This window comes from Ziziphus jujuba, chromosome 2 (assembly GCF_031755915.1).
Source record: "Ziziphus jujuba cultivar Dongzao chromosome 2, ASM3175591v1".
NCBI lineage: Eukaryota > Viridiplantae > Streptophyta > Magnoliopsida > Rosales > Rhamnaceae > Ziziphus > Ziziphus jujuba.
Window position 1 is genome coordinate 3,554,002 of NC_083380.1, and position 18,488 is coordinate 3,572,489.

Consider the following 18,488-nt stretch of genomic DNA (forward strand, 5'->3'; position numbering starts at 1 on the left):
TAGTGGGGAGGGACCGGCGGTGCAACTGGGTACTCGCCGGAACTGGATTTTTCGGCAAGCCACCGAATCCCACTGGAAACCACCACCGTTGGTGGCGCATCCAGTGGCTATGGCCGAGATTTTTGGGGATTTTGTAGCTCAAGGGGAGCGGGTTCCAACGGGATAGGCGGTGAGGCAAACGGATGCCGAACGGCGAAGAGATCTGGGTTTGAAGATTTTCGGCCCCTCGTCGGAAAATACTCCGATCCCGGTGCGTCGGAGGTGCGGTAGCCATGAAATTTGGTGGGCTGGCCAAAAATGAGGAGGTGGTGAGGGGTGGCTGGCACGTGTGGCCTGAAAATGGCCAGAAGTGGGTCAAACGGCGTTGGCCGGTGGTGGAGGGGAAAAATGGCCGTCACCGGAAAACTCTCCGATCCGGCGCGTTACCATCCAGTTGGCCTTGAGATTTGGGTGGCCGATCGAAATTGAGGAGGCGGAGTCAGTGGGGTGGCGCGTGTCGGGAAAGGGTGGCCGGAAAACAGCTAAATGGCGATGGCCTATCGTTTCTCTCTCTAGCTCTCTCTCTCTCCCTTTTCCCCGCCGGCCCGCCCGTTTTGCCAAAATAAAAGCCACCGTGGGTGACACTGTTCACCCATGTGGACCTCTCAGATGTCGACACGTGGCATCACTGTTCACTTAAGCCAGATATATTAAAATATTACGGTATTCGGAAAACTTCGCATGTCCATAACTTTTTAACCGTAGGTCCAAATTAGGCGTGCCGTTAGTCTGTGGACTCATATCGACGAGTACTTTACAACCATGTATGAGTCAAAGCTCATTTCCCCATAAATAAAAAGTCAACTCCGACACCCTTGGACAATTTGGACCCCAATCTTGTTTTGCTCATAACTTTCAAACCGTAGCTCTGTTTTCAACGTGCTACTAGTCTATGAACACGTGGCAACGTGTACTTTGTAACGGTACCTCAGTCAACCTAGAATTCTGTCTGAGTCAAAAAGTCAACTTTTAACCCCTTTGGTCAACGGTCAACCTCGGTAAAAGTTAGAAAATTTCCCGTGTACTTCGGGACGGGGTGTTACAAAAATGATCATGAGGATGAATGTGAGAGTGGCTATGTTCGTAATGACTGTAAGGGGATATGGATAAATAATATCTTCTAAATAAATTGGTATGTAAATTTATTAACTTATGTTTTAAGTAATATTTATTTATTCATTAATTATTTTTTTCTTATGTGTTTTCCACTTTTAATTAGGATAAATGTGCCACGCCAAATCTTAAGAAGGTAATATTCATTAAATTTTCATTTATCAAATTACAAATTTAATAATGATTAAGTTTTTATTAATTTATTTTGCATAAGTGTTAATAAATTTTTTAATTTTTCCATATGTAGTATGAGGGTGTAATATCATCAACACGAGAATGTCAACTTCCATCTCAATGAGTATGCATATGTCAGAATATGTCAATGAGATGATATTTAATTATATTGATAATTGTTTTGTTATGAACAAGTATTTATTTTAAATTTTTGTATTCTAATTATTTTGGATGAAGCTAGTTTGGGTTTTTTTGTATTTTAATTACTTTTATATTTTAACTATTTTAATAAATTTTTAAAAATTTAAAAAAAAAGAAAAGAAATGGCCACACATGAAAATATTTAAAAATTGCCTAAAATATATAGCGACATATAATAAGATAATTTTGGCAACTCATAAATTTCACAACTCTTTACAAAATGTTGCTAAAAGAATTTTTTCCCCATTTTATCGGCATCAATATCTAGCAACACTTAATGAAAACGTCGCTAACAAATTTTTAACGACTTTTTCGTAAAGTGTCGCTAAATGTATGAGTCGTTTTAAGTTAATTGTTGATTGTGTCGCCAAATGAGAAACTGCATCGCTAAAAACACATAAATATGTGACTTTTATAATTTGTCGCTAAACCATATATGCGTCGCTAAATGGGAGACACTAAAAAAGAGTTGCTAAAAATATATGGGTCGCTAACAAGGAGACTCACATAATTCGTCGCTAAATAGGTGACAAAAAAATGCTTTGCTAAAACATACATGAGTCGCTATCTAAATCAATATTTAGCGACTTAAATATTTAGCGACGTTTTATGAACAAGTTGCTAAAACATTTTTAGCGACAATTTATTAAAGCATCGCTATAAGTTCATTGTTATATGCGTTGCCAAACATTAACTTTGCATCGCTAAAAATTATGAATAGGCGACTATTATGATGTGTCGCCTGTTGTATTAAGTATTTAGCGACAAGACATTTGGCGACTTCGTCGAATGTGTCGCTGTTTATTTCGTGCGATGCAGTAGTTGCGTCATTTATCAGCTCTATTCTAGTAGTGATAATTAAGGACACAAATAGGGTTTACAGGAAGGCATTGATAGTTTACGAAATAAATGATTTACCTTGTTGCAATAGCCAAATGGAGAAAGCAACTAGAATAAGGAGCTAGAGTGATTAGAAAGAGAATGTAGTGTAAAAAGTGTAGGGTAAAAAGGTGGCAATAGAAAGTTTAAAAGATTATATAAGATTAGAGATTTATGGAGAAAGTAGTGAAAGTGTAGAGATTGTTTTCAGAAGCAAATGGTGAAAATGTGTAAGATAAGTAAAAAAAAATGTGAATAAGAGAGAAATTAAAAGAGAAAGTGAAGACTTTTATAGGAAAGATGTTGAGGGGAAAAAAGTAAAGAGAAGGTGGATTTGATAAAAGTAGAGACAGAATGCTAGAAGTATAGAGATTGGGGGGGGGGGGGGAATAGAGATAAAAATGGAAAGAGAAAGTAAGTAGATAGACGAAGATGGGAAGAGAGAGAGTGGAGAGAAAGACAAAATAAAGGGGGGAGCTTTTGAATTTTTTTTTTTTTTCAATATATGTACTTGGTTTCATTCATTTGTAATAAATTGAATTTCAATAATTACATTTCATTTTTTGCATTTCACTAATAGAATACATTTCTGACAATTTGACTCCATGTTGGGTTGGCTTTTTATAGTTTGTTTAGAAAATAACATAATCAAACTACCACTTAATTTCCAAATTTTATACAGAAGACGTTGATCTAATGGTTATATAGACTAAGTTGGATTATAAACACCCCTAAATTTATCTTTAAGAAATGTGTCAGGACCCGTCCAAAATTCCTCACCAGAACCCTAGACAAGCCCTAATCCCAGGAAAACCCTACCGGACCTTCCAATGGAAAATCCGGCAGAACCTCCCCTAAGGGTTGGACTTACCACAAATTTCCTGCACTGAAAACACACTTCTATAAACATCCCCTTATTCCTCCCACATTACTACAATTTAATTCCACAAATTTACAGCACTCCAAATGAATAACAGTAAATCAGTGCATAATTAATAACTAAATGTCCAATACAGTATACAGAGCATTATACAAATAAATGTGGAATTAATATAATTTCAAATAAAGAAACAATACAAAATGGAGAGGAAAAAGGGAAGAAATACTTCTTGGACTTTCGGCAATGAACTGAGGCGTTGGGCTCACCCCGGACGATCAACGTCTCCCAACCTGGACCTAGGGGAACGGAATTTAAAAATATGAGATGCTAATCATTTCAGTGAGTGACCTTAACTACTGTACAATTATAAAGTCACGACAATTATAGTACACTTGATTAATTAATAATAAGTAAATAAATAATTAATAATTAATTGGAAAATAATAATTTCTTTCAAAACCCTCACCATTCACTCTGTTAGAAAGGTTCCCCTTTTAAAACATTTTCGCAGAACCCAATCTTTTATACCCCAAAAATCAAGGAAAACAATTAGTCAATAAATTTTGAGTAAAATACAAGAATTTAAGGATCTAAATTTATAATGGAAATAAAGAATAAGACATCAGTGGATACCATAAATAAAATCACAAATAATACTTATATTAAAGAAATTTGGCATAAGAACAAAAATAAATCCAATATATAAATTATAAAATTTATTCTTTAAATCAAGGAAATAACCAAAGGAATATTTTAAATCAATTTAAACATCTATATAAAACAATTGATAAAAAAATATAACAGAATTTATTTTAAAATATCAATCGATTTAAATGATAAAATCAAGACAAATAACTCTTGAACATTAATGAGAATAGGTAATAAAGTTACGATAACAATTCCATAAAATTTGCGCAAAGCTTTAAATTTAAATAAATAATAAAAACAACGATTTATACAATATATACAATGTACCATACGATGTACCAATCTGTAAACCGTGAGATACACCCACCTCACTACCCTCAATATATGAAAGGTGTCGTGGAAATAATAAATAACCATCGGGACGTAACCAACCTTACGGTCCGTGACAATAATAAACCGTTGGGTGATACCAACCTCACGGCACCATAGTAATAATAATAAACCATCGGATAAACCCGACCTCACAGTCCGTGGTAATAATAGATAACCGTTGGATGAAACCAACCTCACAGCACCGTGGTAAACCCAGCACGTTGTAATATAATACTGAACCAAACTCTGGTACTATATGGTACATCAATTAAAAATAACCGATACAGTATCCTACTGTATCCTAATCATAATTTAATTGTCAAATTCAACCGCTTGTTTAAATATTTCAAAAATTTTCAAATTGTCATTTCATACGAAAATCAGAAATACCATAGTGAAATATATTTACCATAAATCAATTTTTAAACCCATAAGATTCTTAAAATATTTGAACATGCTTAAAATCATAAAATTTTCCAACTGCTTCTCAAATAAATCATTTCAGAAATGATTTAAAACCCCAAATTAAAAACCAAAATATTTAACAACTCCAAGTTCACTTATGAACCCATTAGAATTTAAAACCATTTAATATATTGTCAAACCTTACATAAAATGACAACTCATATTTAATAAGGCAAATATTTTTATACGCATAATCCAAACATTCAATCAAATGGTATATAAGCCAAATTATTCGAACACATATATATTATATTATACCCCAAAACAATTTTTTAAAACTAATAACCATAGCAATAATTAAAATAAATCAAACCACAATTTCTTTAAATTTCCAAATATATTCTTTTGGCACCAAAACATATATTAAAATCATTATAAATTAGCAATACCATTTATCTAGAAATTCTCTTAATATCAAATACATAAACATATTTATCAAATATTTAATTATGAGATATTTTAACAATGAAATTTAATAAAATTTATCAAAATGTCAAATTCCTTAGAACCAACATATTTTATGATGCCTAAATATTTAATTCCATTAAATTTTGGCATCAAAAATTCCAAATATAAATTTACTAAATATTCAACACATCAACATATTTTCAAATAACCAATTAACACAAAACATATATATTTTAACATCCCAAAATAATTTTGAAGGTGGGTCACTCACCTGGAGCACGCAATTAACCCAAGATCCTCCATGGGATCAATTTCATGATGTACACGTGCTCCTAGAACAATAATTCAAACACAGTCAAATAAATTAATATTTTATTCGGGTAAATAATACCCGGTACCCGGGGGGTTAAACATAAACGTTAACCAAAATTGACGAGTAATATACCAAATCGAAGCTTGAGTGACGAGGATTACGAATCCGGTCTTACTTCCCGGAGATCGGACCCGAGGTGGACGGAATCTCACCGGAAAGCTTTCGGCCTTTAGAGCCTCAATTCTCCCAAACCGTCGCCAATTGGAGGAAAAGGACACCGGATTTGGATTCAGGGGGTCGGAATTAATGGGGAAGGACCGACGGTGCAACTTGGTACTCGCTGGAACTGGATTTTTCGGCGAGCCGCCACGGTCACCGATAACCATCACCGGCGGCGGTGCGTCCGGTGGCCGATGGCTGAGATTTTTGGGTATTTTGTAGATTGAAGGGAGAGGGTTCCAACGGGACTGGCGGTGAGGCAAACGGAGGCTAGGCGGCAAAGAGATCTGGGTTTGAAGGTGGCGGCACCGCCGCTAAAAAAGCCCAGATCTGGGCGCGTCGCCGGTCGGTTGGCCGTGAAATTTGGTGGACTGGCCGGAAATGAGGAGGTGGTGAGGGGTGGTTGGCACGTGTGGCCTGAAAATGGGTCAAAAGGCAGTGGCCGGTGGTGGAGGGGAAAAATTGCCGTCGCCGGAAAACTCTTCTATCCCGGCTCGTTACCGGCCGGTTGGCCGTGAGATTTGGGTGGTCGGTCGGAATTGAGGAGACGGAGGTAGTGGGGTGGCACCTGTGGGGAAAGGGTGGCCGGAAAATGGCTAAGTGGCGGTGGCCGGCCGTTTCTCTCTCTAGCTCTCTCTCTCTCTCTTCTCTTGCTCTTTCTCTCTCCTCCCCCCGTTTTGCCAAAATAAAAGCCACCGTGGGTGACACTGTTCACCCACATGGACCTCTCAGATGTCGACACGTGGCATTTCACTGTTCACCAATTCAAAAATATTAAAATATTACAGTACTTGGAAAACTTCACATGTCCATAACTTCTTAACCAGATGTCCAATTTAACCGTGCCGCTAGTCTATGAACTCGTATCGACGAGAACTTTACAACCATACAAAAGTCAAAGCAAAATTCTACAACCATAAAAAGTCAACTCCCAGCACCTTTTGGACAGTTTGAATCTCGACTTGTTTTGCCCATAACTTTCAAACCGTAGCTCCGTTTTCGACGTGCTACTAGTCTACAAACTCGTGCCAACGTGTACTTCGTAACGGTACCTCAGTCAACCTAGAATTCCATCCGAGTCAAAAAGTCAACTTTTGACTCCCTTCGGTCAACGATCAACCTCGGTCAAAGTTGGAAAATTTCCGTTGTACTTTGGGACGGGGTGTTACAAATGCATTGTCAAAAAGCCTAGCCTGAGGGGAAAGTTCTATGAGAATGGCATCTTGGTGAAGACCACTAAATCTATAAGCCAAAACCGTCCATTAAATTTCAATATACAATGCATTCTGGTGGAGAAGAAATTTTTACTTTCGTACACAAAAGGAGTTTAATTGTTATTGGAAATAAAAGCAAAGGAAAATATCAGAACATTTCCAACTAACAAAAAGATAAAAATAGAAAAGTTGAATCTAATGAGCAACCAAGAACAGACTCATTTAACAACTTATGAGTTAGAATTTTATAATATTGTAATATGTTTATACTAGTATACACGGGATTTGATTGTTGTTTTTAAAACATATTTATGTTGATATTCAAAATTACTTTTAAATTTTCATTTTAAATCCCAATATTTTTTTTCAGGTATATGTACTTGATTTAATTCAATTGTAATAAATTCAATTTCAATAAGTACATTTCATTTTTGTCTTCCACTTATCAGAATACATTTCCTTCACTATATTAGAAAACAAAAATAATTTTATAGTAATTTTCAAAATCTATATACATAGAAGACCTTTATCTAATGGCTATCGTGTACTTGGAAACAAATTGACCAAGTTGGATCATAAACACCCACTAAATTTACCAATTAGAAATGCATTGTCAAGAAGCCTAGTTTGGGGGACAGATAAGCCTGTGAGACTTCGAGGGGAAGATCACTAAATTTGTAAGTCACAAACCCTCCATTGAATTTCAATATATAATGCATTCTAGTGAAGAAGAAGGGGGGAAGATCACTAAATCTGTAAGTCACAAACCATCATTTGAATTTCAATATATAATGCATTCTAGTGAAGAAGAAGGTTTTAATTTCATACACGAGAAATTTAGTAGCTATTGGAAATAAGAACAAAGGGAAAGATTAGAACAACTTCCAAACAACAAAAAGATATTAAAAAAAAAAAAAAGGTTGAATCTAACGAGTAAGCCATGTATGACTCATTTCATGACTTTTGAGGTAGAATTCCATGATAATGTGAATATATGTTTACAGTTGGAGTATAGATGAAATTTCAATGTTGTTTTTGAACCATATATATTTTGACATTCAAAATTACCTTCAAATTTGTATTCTAAATCCCAATATTTGTTTAAGCATTCATTATGTCGCCAGCAAATAAACTCTTTTTATCATAAATTATCTTTCAATGACTTTAGCTAATTGCGTGATAAATAGTACTGTTATTATATGAAAAAATAATAAAAAAAGGCAATAATTGTTTCAACAAAGTTGGCCCTTAAAACTTAAATTATATTTTATAGTCATTAAGCCTTTTTTTTTTTTCCGTTTTCATCCAATATTCTACATTCCCTATTTCAAACCTCAAAAGATCTTCATTACTTCAAAATATTTATATTTTGTTTTTCTTTTTTTGTTTGGTCAACGTAAAAATGATGCGGAACTTTTTTATATATAAGAGTCATTATTTGAAGATAATTACAACAGAAGAAATAAATAAATGGGGAAAAAAGAAAAAACGAAAAAGAAACTGAAACAAAGATAATAACCGAAGAAACAAAAAAAAGTAACAAAAAAATGAAATAAAAGACATGTATATTGCTTAAAAAGAATTTAACACAAGTAGTCTTCTTTTACTACTTGTGTACAACAAGACTGAGCTGGGGACTACAAATAATGATCTTACTAAATCATAATATTACTAAATCATGAAACATCATAGTATTACTAAATCATGAAATACTAGACACCACCTTATAATGGTTTGATGTTTGTTCATATTTTTCCCCAAATCTATCTTCAAAACATAAAATCCATGACAGAAAGAAAGAAACAAGATAAAAAAAAAAAAAGAAACTGAAAACAGGCTCACCATTCTACATGTTTGAAGCGTGTTTTAGGAGTTGGATCAAAATCATTTAGCTTTTTGCCTTTCATGACTGACGCTTTGACATATAATGCTATCCATTTTTCACCTCTTCAATAATAATTGACCATCGTTCAACTCAGCAATTTTCCTTTTTTTTTTTTTTTAACTGAAAAAATAAGTAATCCACAGCTATATATATCCATATTAATTGCTACAATTCTATTTTGACCTACATCAAATTTGGTAAAATAGTTCATAAAAGTTGTTTGCCTTCTTGTATATTAGCTGTAAAATACAATCTCTTTAATATGGAGTTAAACAATAATGCTAAGCAGAGTACTATATATTCAAAATCATTGAAGAAAACTTAAAAATATCAAATTCGTTTACTAAATTTTGGACGCCAACTTATGTGAGTTTATGTGAATGATTAGCAGATTGTTAGAATCTATGTACATTCATGTTGAATTCAAGTAATTGCCAAAGTTTTGCTTATTGAATATGTTTAAATTTTTATTATCTGCTACTCTTGCATTTGCCCCTATTATAAATACTTGTTGATTGTAAAGCCAATTAAAAACAGAGGAAATTTGTTGGACTCCAGAATTCTTGTCAGGGTTGTTAATATACCCCATTTAATTATTGCGTCAACCAAAATCAACAAAACCAAAAATATATAGATAATCTATTACACAATTTTTGTCCTCCAGCCTCTAATTTTAAGAGATATTGATTTTGTTTTCTATCAAGTATATGCAAAATTTAAAATTGCAAAAACAAAACTACATAGTTGTCAACAAAATCCAAGTTTTTTGGGTTTTAATTATCTTCTACAATCTAAATAAAAGGCTTATTTATTTGATTAAACAAGCAAAAGTTGAATACATAGCATATCAAACTTCGACTAAACAAAGGTTATCTATTAAGAAAGATAATCTGAAGATACAAGGCTTATTTATTTGATTAAACATGAAAAGTTAAATACATGGCACATCAAACTTCCACTAGATAAAGATTGTCTATTAAGGAAGAAAATCTGAATCCATAAACAGCCATTCTCTCCGTAGTCTTGTGATCAAGAGTACTGAGCCTGTAACCAACAACAATAAAGAGGTAATCAATAATAATTCAGTTGATGGTCCAAATATCCGTTCAAAAAAAATGTTACAGTGGGTACAAAATGCACACTTAAGGGTAGAGAATCATCGTCCCAAATTCATTATCAAAATATCACTTGAGAATAAAAGATATACATTGTATAGTTAGCAACTACTTATATATATGAATTAGCAACAATTTACATATATGAAACCCAACTTACTTTGTCGATTCTAATATAAAATTAAAGCAAAAGCTAGTATCATGGTCTTCGATTGCTCTTCACAAACATTTACTTCTTTTTCTTAATAAAATGGCTATAACAAAAAGGGATTTATTAAAAAAAAAAAAAAAGAAGGGTAATAACTACATGCATGCATTTCCACCATTATTCATTCACTTGTCTTTGATTTCACCATAATGGAAGTACTGGAATTTAATCCTAAAAGTAAATCAATGATAAAGGTAATAGATTGAAGAAAGAAAACATACACTTATATTGTCAGGACCCATCCAAAATTCCTCACCGGAACCCTAGACAAGCCCTGTTCCCAGGGAAACCCTACCGGACCCTCCAATGGAAAATCCGGCAGAACCTCCCCTAAGGGATGGACTTACCACAAATTCCTACACTGAAAACACACTTCTATAACGTCCCCTTATTCCTCCCACAATACTACAAGTTGATTCCACAAATTTCAGCACTCCAAAAATAAATAACAGTAATCCAGTGCATAATAAATGCATAAGTGTCCCATACAGTATACAGAGCTTCATGAAGTACTACTAAGTATAGAATATAACAAGAGTGAAAGAAGTATTACAACTGCAATAAAGGAAGAACAGGGTACTTCACGAACTAAGACAGCGATGAAGATCAAAACCGCTCCGGATGAACACCGACAACCTGGTACCTAAAGGAATGGAATTTGAAAATATGAGATGCTAATCATCTCAGTGAGTGATCCTATCTACTATACAATATAATATCACGGTAATAACGTAGATAAATAATAATTACTTGGAAATAATAATTTCTCTCAAAACCCTTACAATTCTCTCGGTTGGAAAAGTTTTCCTTTTAAAACCTTTTCACAAAACCCTTCATTCGTATTCCCCGAAAACCAAGACATCAAATAAATACCAGAAACAGTAATAATTATATTTTTAATTCCAATACAATTTCAAAATATTTATTTTAAAATTTCAGTTCTGAAAATCACTTGATGCACCCACTATATACCAGTGGCGCTAACAGTACCCAGCGTCCCAAGGTACCGCCAGACAGGAGGTTATAGAAAGAAACCGGCCTACGGTCGCGTGGCATCCCACCGCGCCGCTGCTAACTGGTGTCCCGGCCATGGAGGGGCGGCCTACCCTCATCCGATGGCAACCACAGGACAACCTCATAGAATCACCTGCGCGCTACTCACACCCTCTTGCGCGCTAATCACATCCGTGTGCACACTAACCATATCACATATAAACAGAACACCAGTACGTGTACGGTGCATCTAAAAATCATAAAATCCACATATTTAATTTATATATTAAAATTGCAAATTTTCCATAAACATAACGGGTTTATTCCATCCAATTGAACCCGGAAATTCTCCACAATTTCTTTATAATCAACATCATAAATTCCATGATTTTCAAATCCACCAACTCCTCAATCCACCAATTTAAATATTCACATTTTCCCAATAGCATAAATAATTCTCGAAATATAATAATTAAATCACATAATATTCCATGGGCATACTTTATAAAAATTGAAGTCACCAACATAAACAAATATTTTCCTTGAAATATTTGAAAATCAAGTCATGCCCAAATTAATGTTAAAACCACAAGAATTTCGTAATCCTCAATACCATAAAATAATTTTCACATTTGCATAAATTTATATAATGCATATTTTCTTTAATCAAAATAAATTCACCAATAATTCCACAATAAATCAATTAAATATTTGGCACATAGAATTTAAATTCCAAATATTCAAATCACACATAATAATCACAAATTTAATTTTCGAAATTAATTTGAAGGTGGGTCACTCACCTGGAGCACGCAATTAAACCACGATCCACTATGGGATCAATTCCACGACTCACCCGTGCTCCAAGAACACAATTCACACACAGTCAAATAAATTAATATTTTAATTTGGTAAATAATACCCGGTACCCGAGGAGCGAACACAACGACAACTAAAAGTTATGAGTTATATACCGAATCGAAGCTTGAGCGATGAGGATCACGGATTCGGTCTAACTTTCCGGAGATTGGACCCGAGGTGGCCGAAATCTCGTCGCAAAGCTTTCGGGTTTCGACTCCTCAATTCTCCCAAACCGTCGCAAATTGGCGGAAAAGGATGCCGGATTTGGGTTCAGGAGGTTGGAAACAGTGGACAAGGACCGACGGTGCAACTGGGTACTCGCCGGAACAGTAACTTCTGGCGAGCCGCCGCGGTCACGGGCAACCGTCGCCGGTGGCGGCTCGTGCGGTGGCCGTTGGCTGAGATTTTTGGCAGTTTTGTAGATCAAGGGGAGAGGGTTCCAACAGGACCGGCGGTGAGGCAAACGGAGGCCGGACGGTGGAGAAATCGGGGTTTGAAGATTTTCGACCCCTCGTCGGAAAAAGCTTCGATCCCGACGCGTCGGAGGTCCGGTGGCCGTGAAATTTGGTGGGTAGGCCGGACTTGAGGAGGTGGTGAGTGGTGGCTGGCGCGTGTGGCCAGAAAACGGCCGGAAAGGGGACAAACGGCGGTGGTCGACGGTGGAGGGAAAAATCACCGCCGAGCTTCGCCGCCTCGATCTGGGCGCGTCCGGCGGTCGTGAGATTTTGGGGTTTGGCTAGAAATGAGGAGAGGCTTCCGTCTGGCCAGCGCATGTAACGAGAATCGATCGCAAAATTGGTCAGAATCCAACGGCCGGTCGGTCTCTCTCTCTCTCTCTCTCTCTCTCTCTCTCTCTCCTCTCTCTCTTTCTCTCTCTTCCCCGAGATTTTTGTCAAATAAAAGCCACAGTGTTGACACTGTTCATCCACGCGGACCAATCAGGTGACGACACATGGCATTTCACTGTTCATTGACTCAAAAACATTAAAATATTACGGTATCCGGCAAACTTCACGCGTCCATAACTTTTTAACCGGATGTCCGTTTTAAGCGTGCCGCTAGTCTGTGAACTCGTATCAACGAGCACTTCACAACCATGCATGAGTCAAAGCTCATTTCTCCATAAATAAAAAGTCAACTCCGACATCCCTTGGACAGTTTGGACCTCAACTTGTTTTGCTCATAACTTTCAAACCGTAGCTCCGTTTTCAACGTGCTACTAGTCTACGAACTCATGCCAACGTGTGCTTCATAACGGTACCTCAGTCAACCTAGAATTCCAATCGGATCAAAAAGTCAACTTTTGACCCCTTGGTCAACCGTCAACCTCGGTCAACGTGCAAAAATTCCGACATGGTTCGGGACGGGGTGTTACATATATTCTATGCTGATGCCCTCTATTCCTCTGCTGCATGGTTCTATATTTTAACCACAAATATAGTATTCTTTCTGAAATTTTTTCCACAGCATGAAAGTAGGCAACACTCCAAGACTTTCTCATTGACATTACTAGAAAAGGAACAAGAATTCCTGCTGCAAATCCCAATCCAACATGCAGGTAAAACCAATTATCTATGAAGCTACCACCATTACTATTATCCTTGTGAATGGTCGATCATTATCTGTATCATCATCGTCTTCATCACCTGGACATTTTACATCAAGTGGACTACCACAAAGGCCATGATTTCCAACATAAGAGGATGCACTAAAAGTGATCATTTGATCGTTGTAGGGAATCTTACCAGTGAAGTCATTGTCTGATAGATTCAGATACCCCAAAAATGAGAGCGATCCCAAAATTTGAGGAATAGCACCTGAAAACTTATTGTGTGAGAGATCAAGTGATGACAATTGTGTCAACCTCGAAATGCTTTCGGGAATGTGTCCACTGATATGGTTTCTGGACAAGTTCAGAAACACTAAGCCCAACAAATTTGTTATCTCTCCAGGAAGATCTCCATTCAAATTATTTCCCGAGAGATCTAAGCTAACAACAAGGGAGAGGCTCTTGGTGAATTCCAGATGCTGGTTTTTTGCGGTCACAACAAAATTTTCTGCATAATAGCCATTCAAACCCCCATATAAATGATAATTGTTATGGTTTTGAACTTGGGTCATAGCTTTGATATTTCCAAAACTAGCAGGTACGCTGCCACTTAACTGATTTCCTGCCAAGTCAATGAGCTGCATTGAGCTTAAATTTGACAGTGCCAATGGAAGTTCTCCAAAAAATGCATACGACGTCAAGCTAAGAATACTTAGATTTTGAAAACCTTCTCCAATCTATTGTGGAATTCTACCCGTTAATCTTTTGTTTCCAAGATCTAATGTTTCCAACCAAGATAAGTTTTGCAAGGACGTAGTCAGCTCTCCAGAGAACTTGTTGTCGCTTAGATGGAGCGATTTAAGCTTGCTTAGCTGACCTAAGGAGCTAGGTATGTTGCCAGATAACTTGTTCTTTGTAACACCCTGTCCCAAAGTACAATGAAAATTTTCTAACTTTGACCGAGGTTGACCGTTGATCGTTGACTTTGACCGTTAACCAAGGGGTCAAAAGTTGACTTTTTGACTCGGATGGAATTCTAGGTTGACTGAGGTACCGTTACAAAGTATGCATTGGCACGAGTTCATAGACTATAGCACGTCGAAAACGGAGCTACGGTTTAAAAGTTATGAGCAAAACAAGATTGGGGTCCAAAATGTCCAAGGGTGCCAGAGTTGACTTTTTATTTATGGGGAAATGAGCTTTGACTCATGCATGGTTGTGAAGTACTCATCGATACGAGTCCGTAGACTAGCGACACATCCGATTTGGACATGTGGTTTGAAAGTTATGGACATGCGAAGTTTTCCGAATACCGTAATATTTTAATATTTTTGAATCGGTGAACAGTGAAACACCACATGTCACGATCTCAGCCATTCTTGTGAGTGCACAGTGGCACCCACGTGGTTTTTCTTAGGTGAGGTGGGAGAGAAGAGAGAGAAAGGGAGAGAGGAGAGAGAAGGAGGAGAGAGAAAGAGAGGAGGAGAAACACCGACCACCACCGATTGGCCATCGTCCGGCCACCGGAGGGCCACACGCGCCACCCCACTGCCTCCACCTCCTCAATTCCGACCAGCCACCCAAATCTCACAGCCAATCGGCCGGTAAAGCGCCAGGATCGGAACGTTTTCCTGCGACGGCCATTTTTCCCCTCCACCATCGGCCACTGCCGTTTGACCCATTTTCGGCCGTTTTCAGGTCACACACGCCAGCCTTCCCTCACCACCTCCTCATTTTCGGCCAACCCCCAAAATTTCACGGCCAACAGACCGGCGATGCGCCGGGATAGGGGCTTTTTTCGGCAGCGGCACCAATTTCTTCAACCGCCGAGATCTCCACATTCCGGCCTCCATTCTTGTCACCGCCGGTCCCGTTGAAACCCTCTCCTCTTGATCTACAAAAGCCCCAAAAATCTCAGCCACCAGCCATCGTACAAGCCGCCGGCGATGCCGGTTGCCGGTGACCGCGACGGCTCGCCGAAGAAATCACTATTCCGGGGAGTACCCAGTCACGTCTCCAGTCCCTCCCCACTAATTCCAACCCCCTGAATCCAAATCCGGTGTCCTTTTCCTCCAATTCGCGATGGTTTGGGAGAATGGAGGCTCTAAAGGCCAAGAGCTTTCCGGCGAGATTTCGGCCACCACCGGTCCGATCTCCGGGAAGTAAAACCAGATTCGTAATCCTCGTCACTCAAGCTTCAATTCGGTATATTATTCGTCAATTTTGGTTGACGTTTGTGTTAGACCCCTCGGGTACCAGATATTATTTACCCGAATAAAATATTATTTTATTTGACTGTGTGCAAATTGTTATTTTAGGAGCACGTGTGGATTGACGAATCGATCCTATGGTGGATTGTGGTTTAATTGCATGTTTCAGGTGAGTGACCCACCTTCAAAATTATTTTGGGATGTTAAGATATATATTTTTTGTGTAAATTGGTTGTTTGAAAATTATGTTTGATGTGTTGAATATTTAATAAATTTATATTTGGAATTTTGGTGCAAAATTGAATGGAATTAAATATTTGTGCATTATAAAATATTTTGGTTTTAAGGAATTTGAGATTTTGGTAATTATTATCAAATTTCATTGTTGGAATATTTCATAATCAAATATTTGGTAAATATGTTTTATGTATTTGATATTAAGAGAATTTCCAGATAAATGGTATTGCTAATTTATAATGTTTTTAATATATGTTTTGGTGCCAAAATAATATATTTGGGAATTTAAAGAAATTGTGGTTTGAATTTAAAGAAAAAAATGTGGGATGGTGAATTTGAAAAATGGTATAATTCCCACGGTGAATTTTGGAAAATTTATACTTTAATAATAAATTTAATAATTGGTTTTAGATGCACTCATACAGTACTGGTGTTCTGTACTGTATATGTGATTAGCGTGCAAGTTATAATGTCTCCCGTGAGTTGCCATTGGACCGAAGGCAGGCAAGTTTTATGTAATGCACGTCAGCCGCCCCCCTCCGTGGTCGGGATGACGGTTTCAGCAGCGGCACTGTCGAGACGCCGAAGCGATTGTATGCAAGTTTCTCTCTTTAACCCCCCGCCAGTCGGTGCTCGGGATGCTGGGTATCGGAGGACATCACTGGTATATGGTGTGGTGCGTCAAGTATAAATTTTCAGATAGAAATTTCAAACCCTAAAGTGTTCTAAAATTATTTAATTATTATTTATTAAATTAATTGATTCTTTGGTTTTCGGGGAATACGAATAACGGATTTTGCGAAGTTTTAAAAGGAGAACCTTTCCAACGAAGTGAATAGTGAGGGTTTTGAGAGTAAATGTTATTTTCAATGAATTATTATTTATTTATTTATTTATTTGTTGGTATTGAGTAATTAAATTCCTGTTATTGTTATATTATTAATATTAAAAGTGTATAGTAGATAGGGTCATTCACTGAGATGATTAGCATCTCATATTTGTAAATTCCGTTCCCCTAGGTACAAGGATTGGTAGACGTTCGTCCAGGGTGAGCCTGGCGTCTCAGTTCATTGACGAAAGTCCAAGAAGCATTTCTTCCCTTTTTCCTCTTCATCTTGTATTACTTCTTTATCTGTCATTGTATTAATTCCACATTTATTTGTATAATGCTCTGTATACTGTATTGGACATATTTTATTGAATACTGCATTAATTCCCTGTTATTCTTTTGGAGTGCTGCAAATTGTGGAATTATATTGTAGTAACGTGGGAGGAATAAGGGGATGTATATAAAAGTGTGTTTTCAGTGCAGGAAATTTGTGGTAAGTCCAACCCTTAGGGGAGGTTCTGTCGGATTTTCCATTGGAGGGTCCGGTAGAGTTTCCCTGGGATCAGGGCTTGTCTAGGGTTCCGGTGAGGAATTTTGGACGGGTCCTGACATTCTTACTCAGGTCTAATACCTCTAGAGAAGTACAATTCCCAATGCTTGATGGAATATTTCTCATTAATTTGTTACTCGAAAGATCAATAGCATAAATACCAATAATTTTACCTATAGAAGGTGGGATTTCTCCACTTATCTGGTTGTCAGAAATAAATAGGAAGTTCAAATATTTACCGAATGAAATGTTATTTGGAATGGTACCAGAAAATTTATTTTTTGACAGATCAATGATCCAAAAGTCGCCACTCAGAATAGGAATGGCTCCCCTGAAGCTGTTTGAGCTTAAATCAAAACGTGCCATTGTCTAATGTTGGAGCATAGTTTAAATGACTTGGTAACTGACAGTCTCGTTGATTATTGGAAACATTCAATGTGGATAGGTTAAGAAAATGTTCCCAAAACCAGTAGGGTACGGAACCAAAAATACTTGTATTTGACAAATTCAAATCTGTGAGTTCTTTTTGTGACTTAAGCCAAGAAGGAAATGAAGGACCATGCAGCATGAATCCATAAGAAGAGTCTCAACTTGGAAAGGGGGAACCCAATTGGAATTGACAGCCAAGGTAAAAGAGCTTGAAGACAAATCTAAAACACATAGCATTTCAAGCTTTAAAAAATGTGTTTCGGTAACTGTGCTTGTCAAACGATTGGAAGAAACATCAAGGAAAGACAACTTAGAAAGTTGTCCCAAACTTTCTGGGAGGGTCCCATTTAGTTCATTGTCGCTTAGGTTCAGATAGGTAAGCTTTTGCTGCAATATTCCAAAAGAGGCTGGGATGGGACCACACAGAGAGTTACCGGAGGACAAATCAAGCTCAACGAGATTCGCAAGCTGAGTCAGCCACTCCGGTGGTTTACCAACCAAATGATTGTTTGGCAAGTTCAACACCTACAGACTGGGCAGTGGCTTCCTAGAAAGGCAATTTTCAATTCCTTCAAGGAATTCTGGCAAAGTTCCTGTCAAGTTATTTTTTCCTATATTAAAATAGACCAGGTTGCAAAGTTTACCAATAGAGCTTGGAATCCCACCCTTAACATTATTGGAAAAAAGATTTAAGAAA

At 37.1% G+C, this 18,488-nt stretch overlaps 1 protein-coding gene across 1 annotated transcript; it reads right to left on the reverse strand.

The window, feature by feature from the left end:
• Nucleotides 1-13,559: 13,559 nt before the first annotated feature.
• On the reverse strand, nt 13,560-14,180 carry LOC132800555 (receptor like protein 22-like). Its single transcript, XM_060814500.1, has one exon. The coding sequence runs from the start codon at nt 14,178-14,180 to the stop codon at nt 13,560-13,562; it is 621 nt and encodes a 206-aa protein (XP_060670483.1).
• Between the last annotated feature and the right edge of the window lie 4,308 nt (nt 14,181-18,488).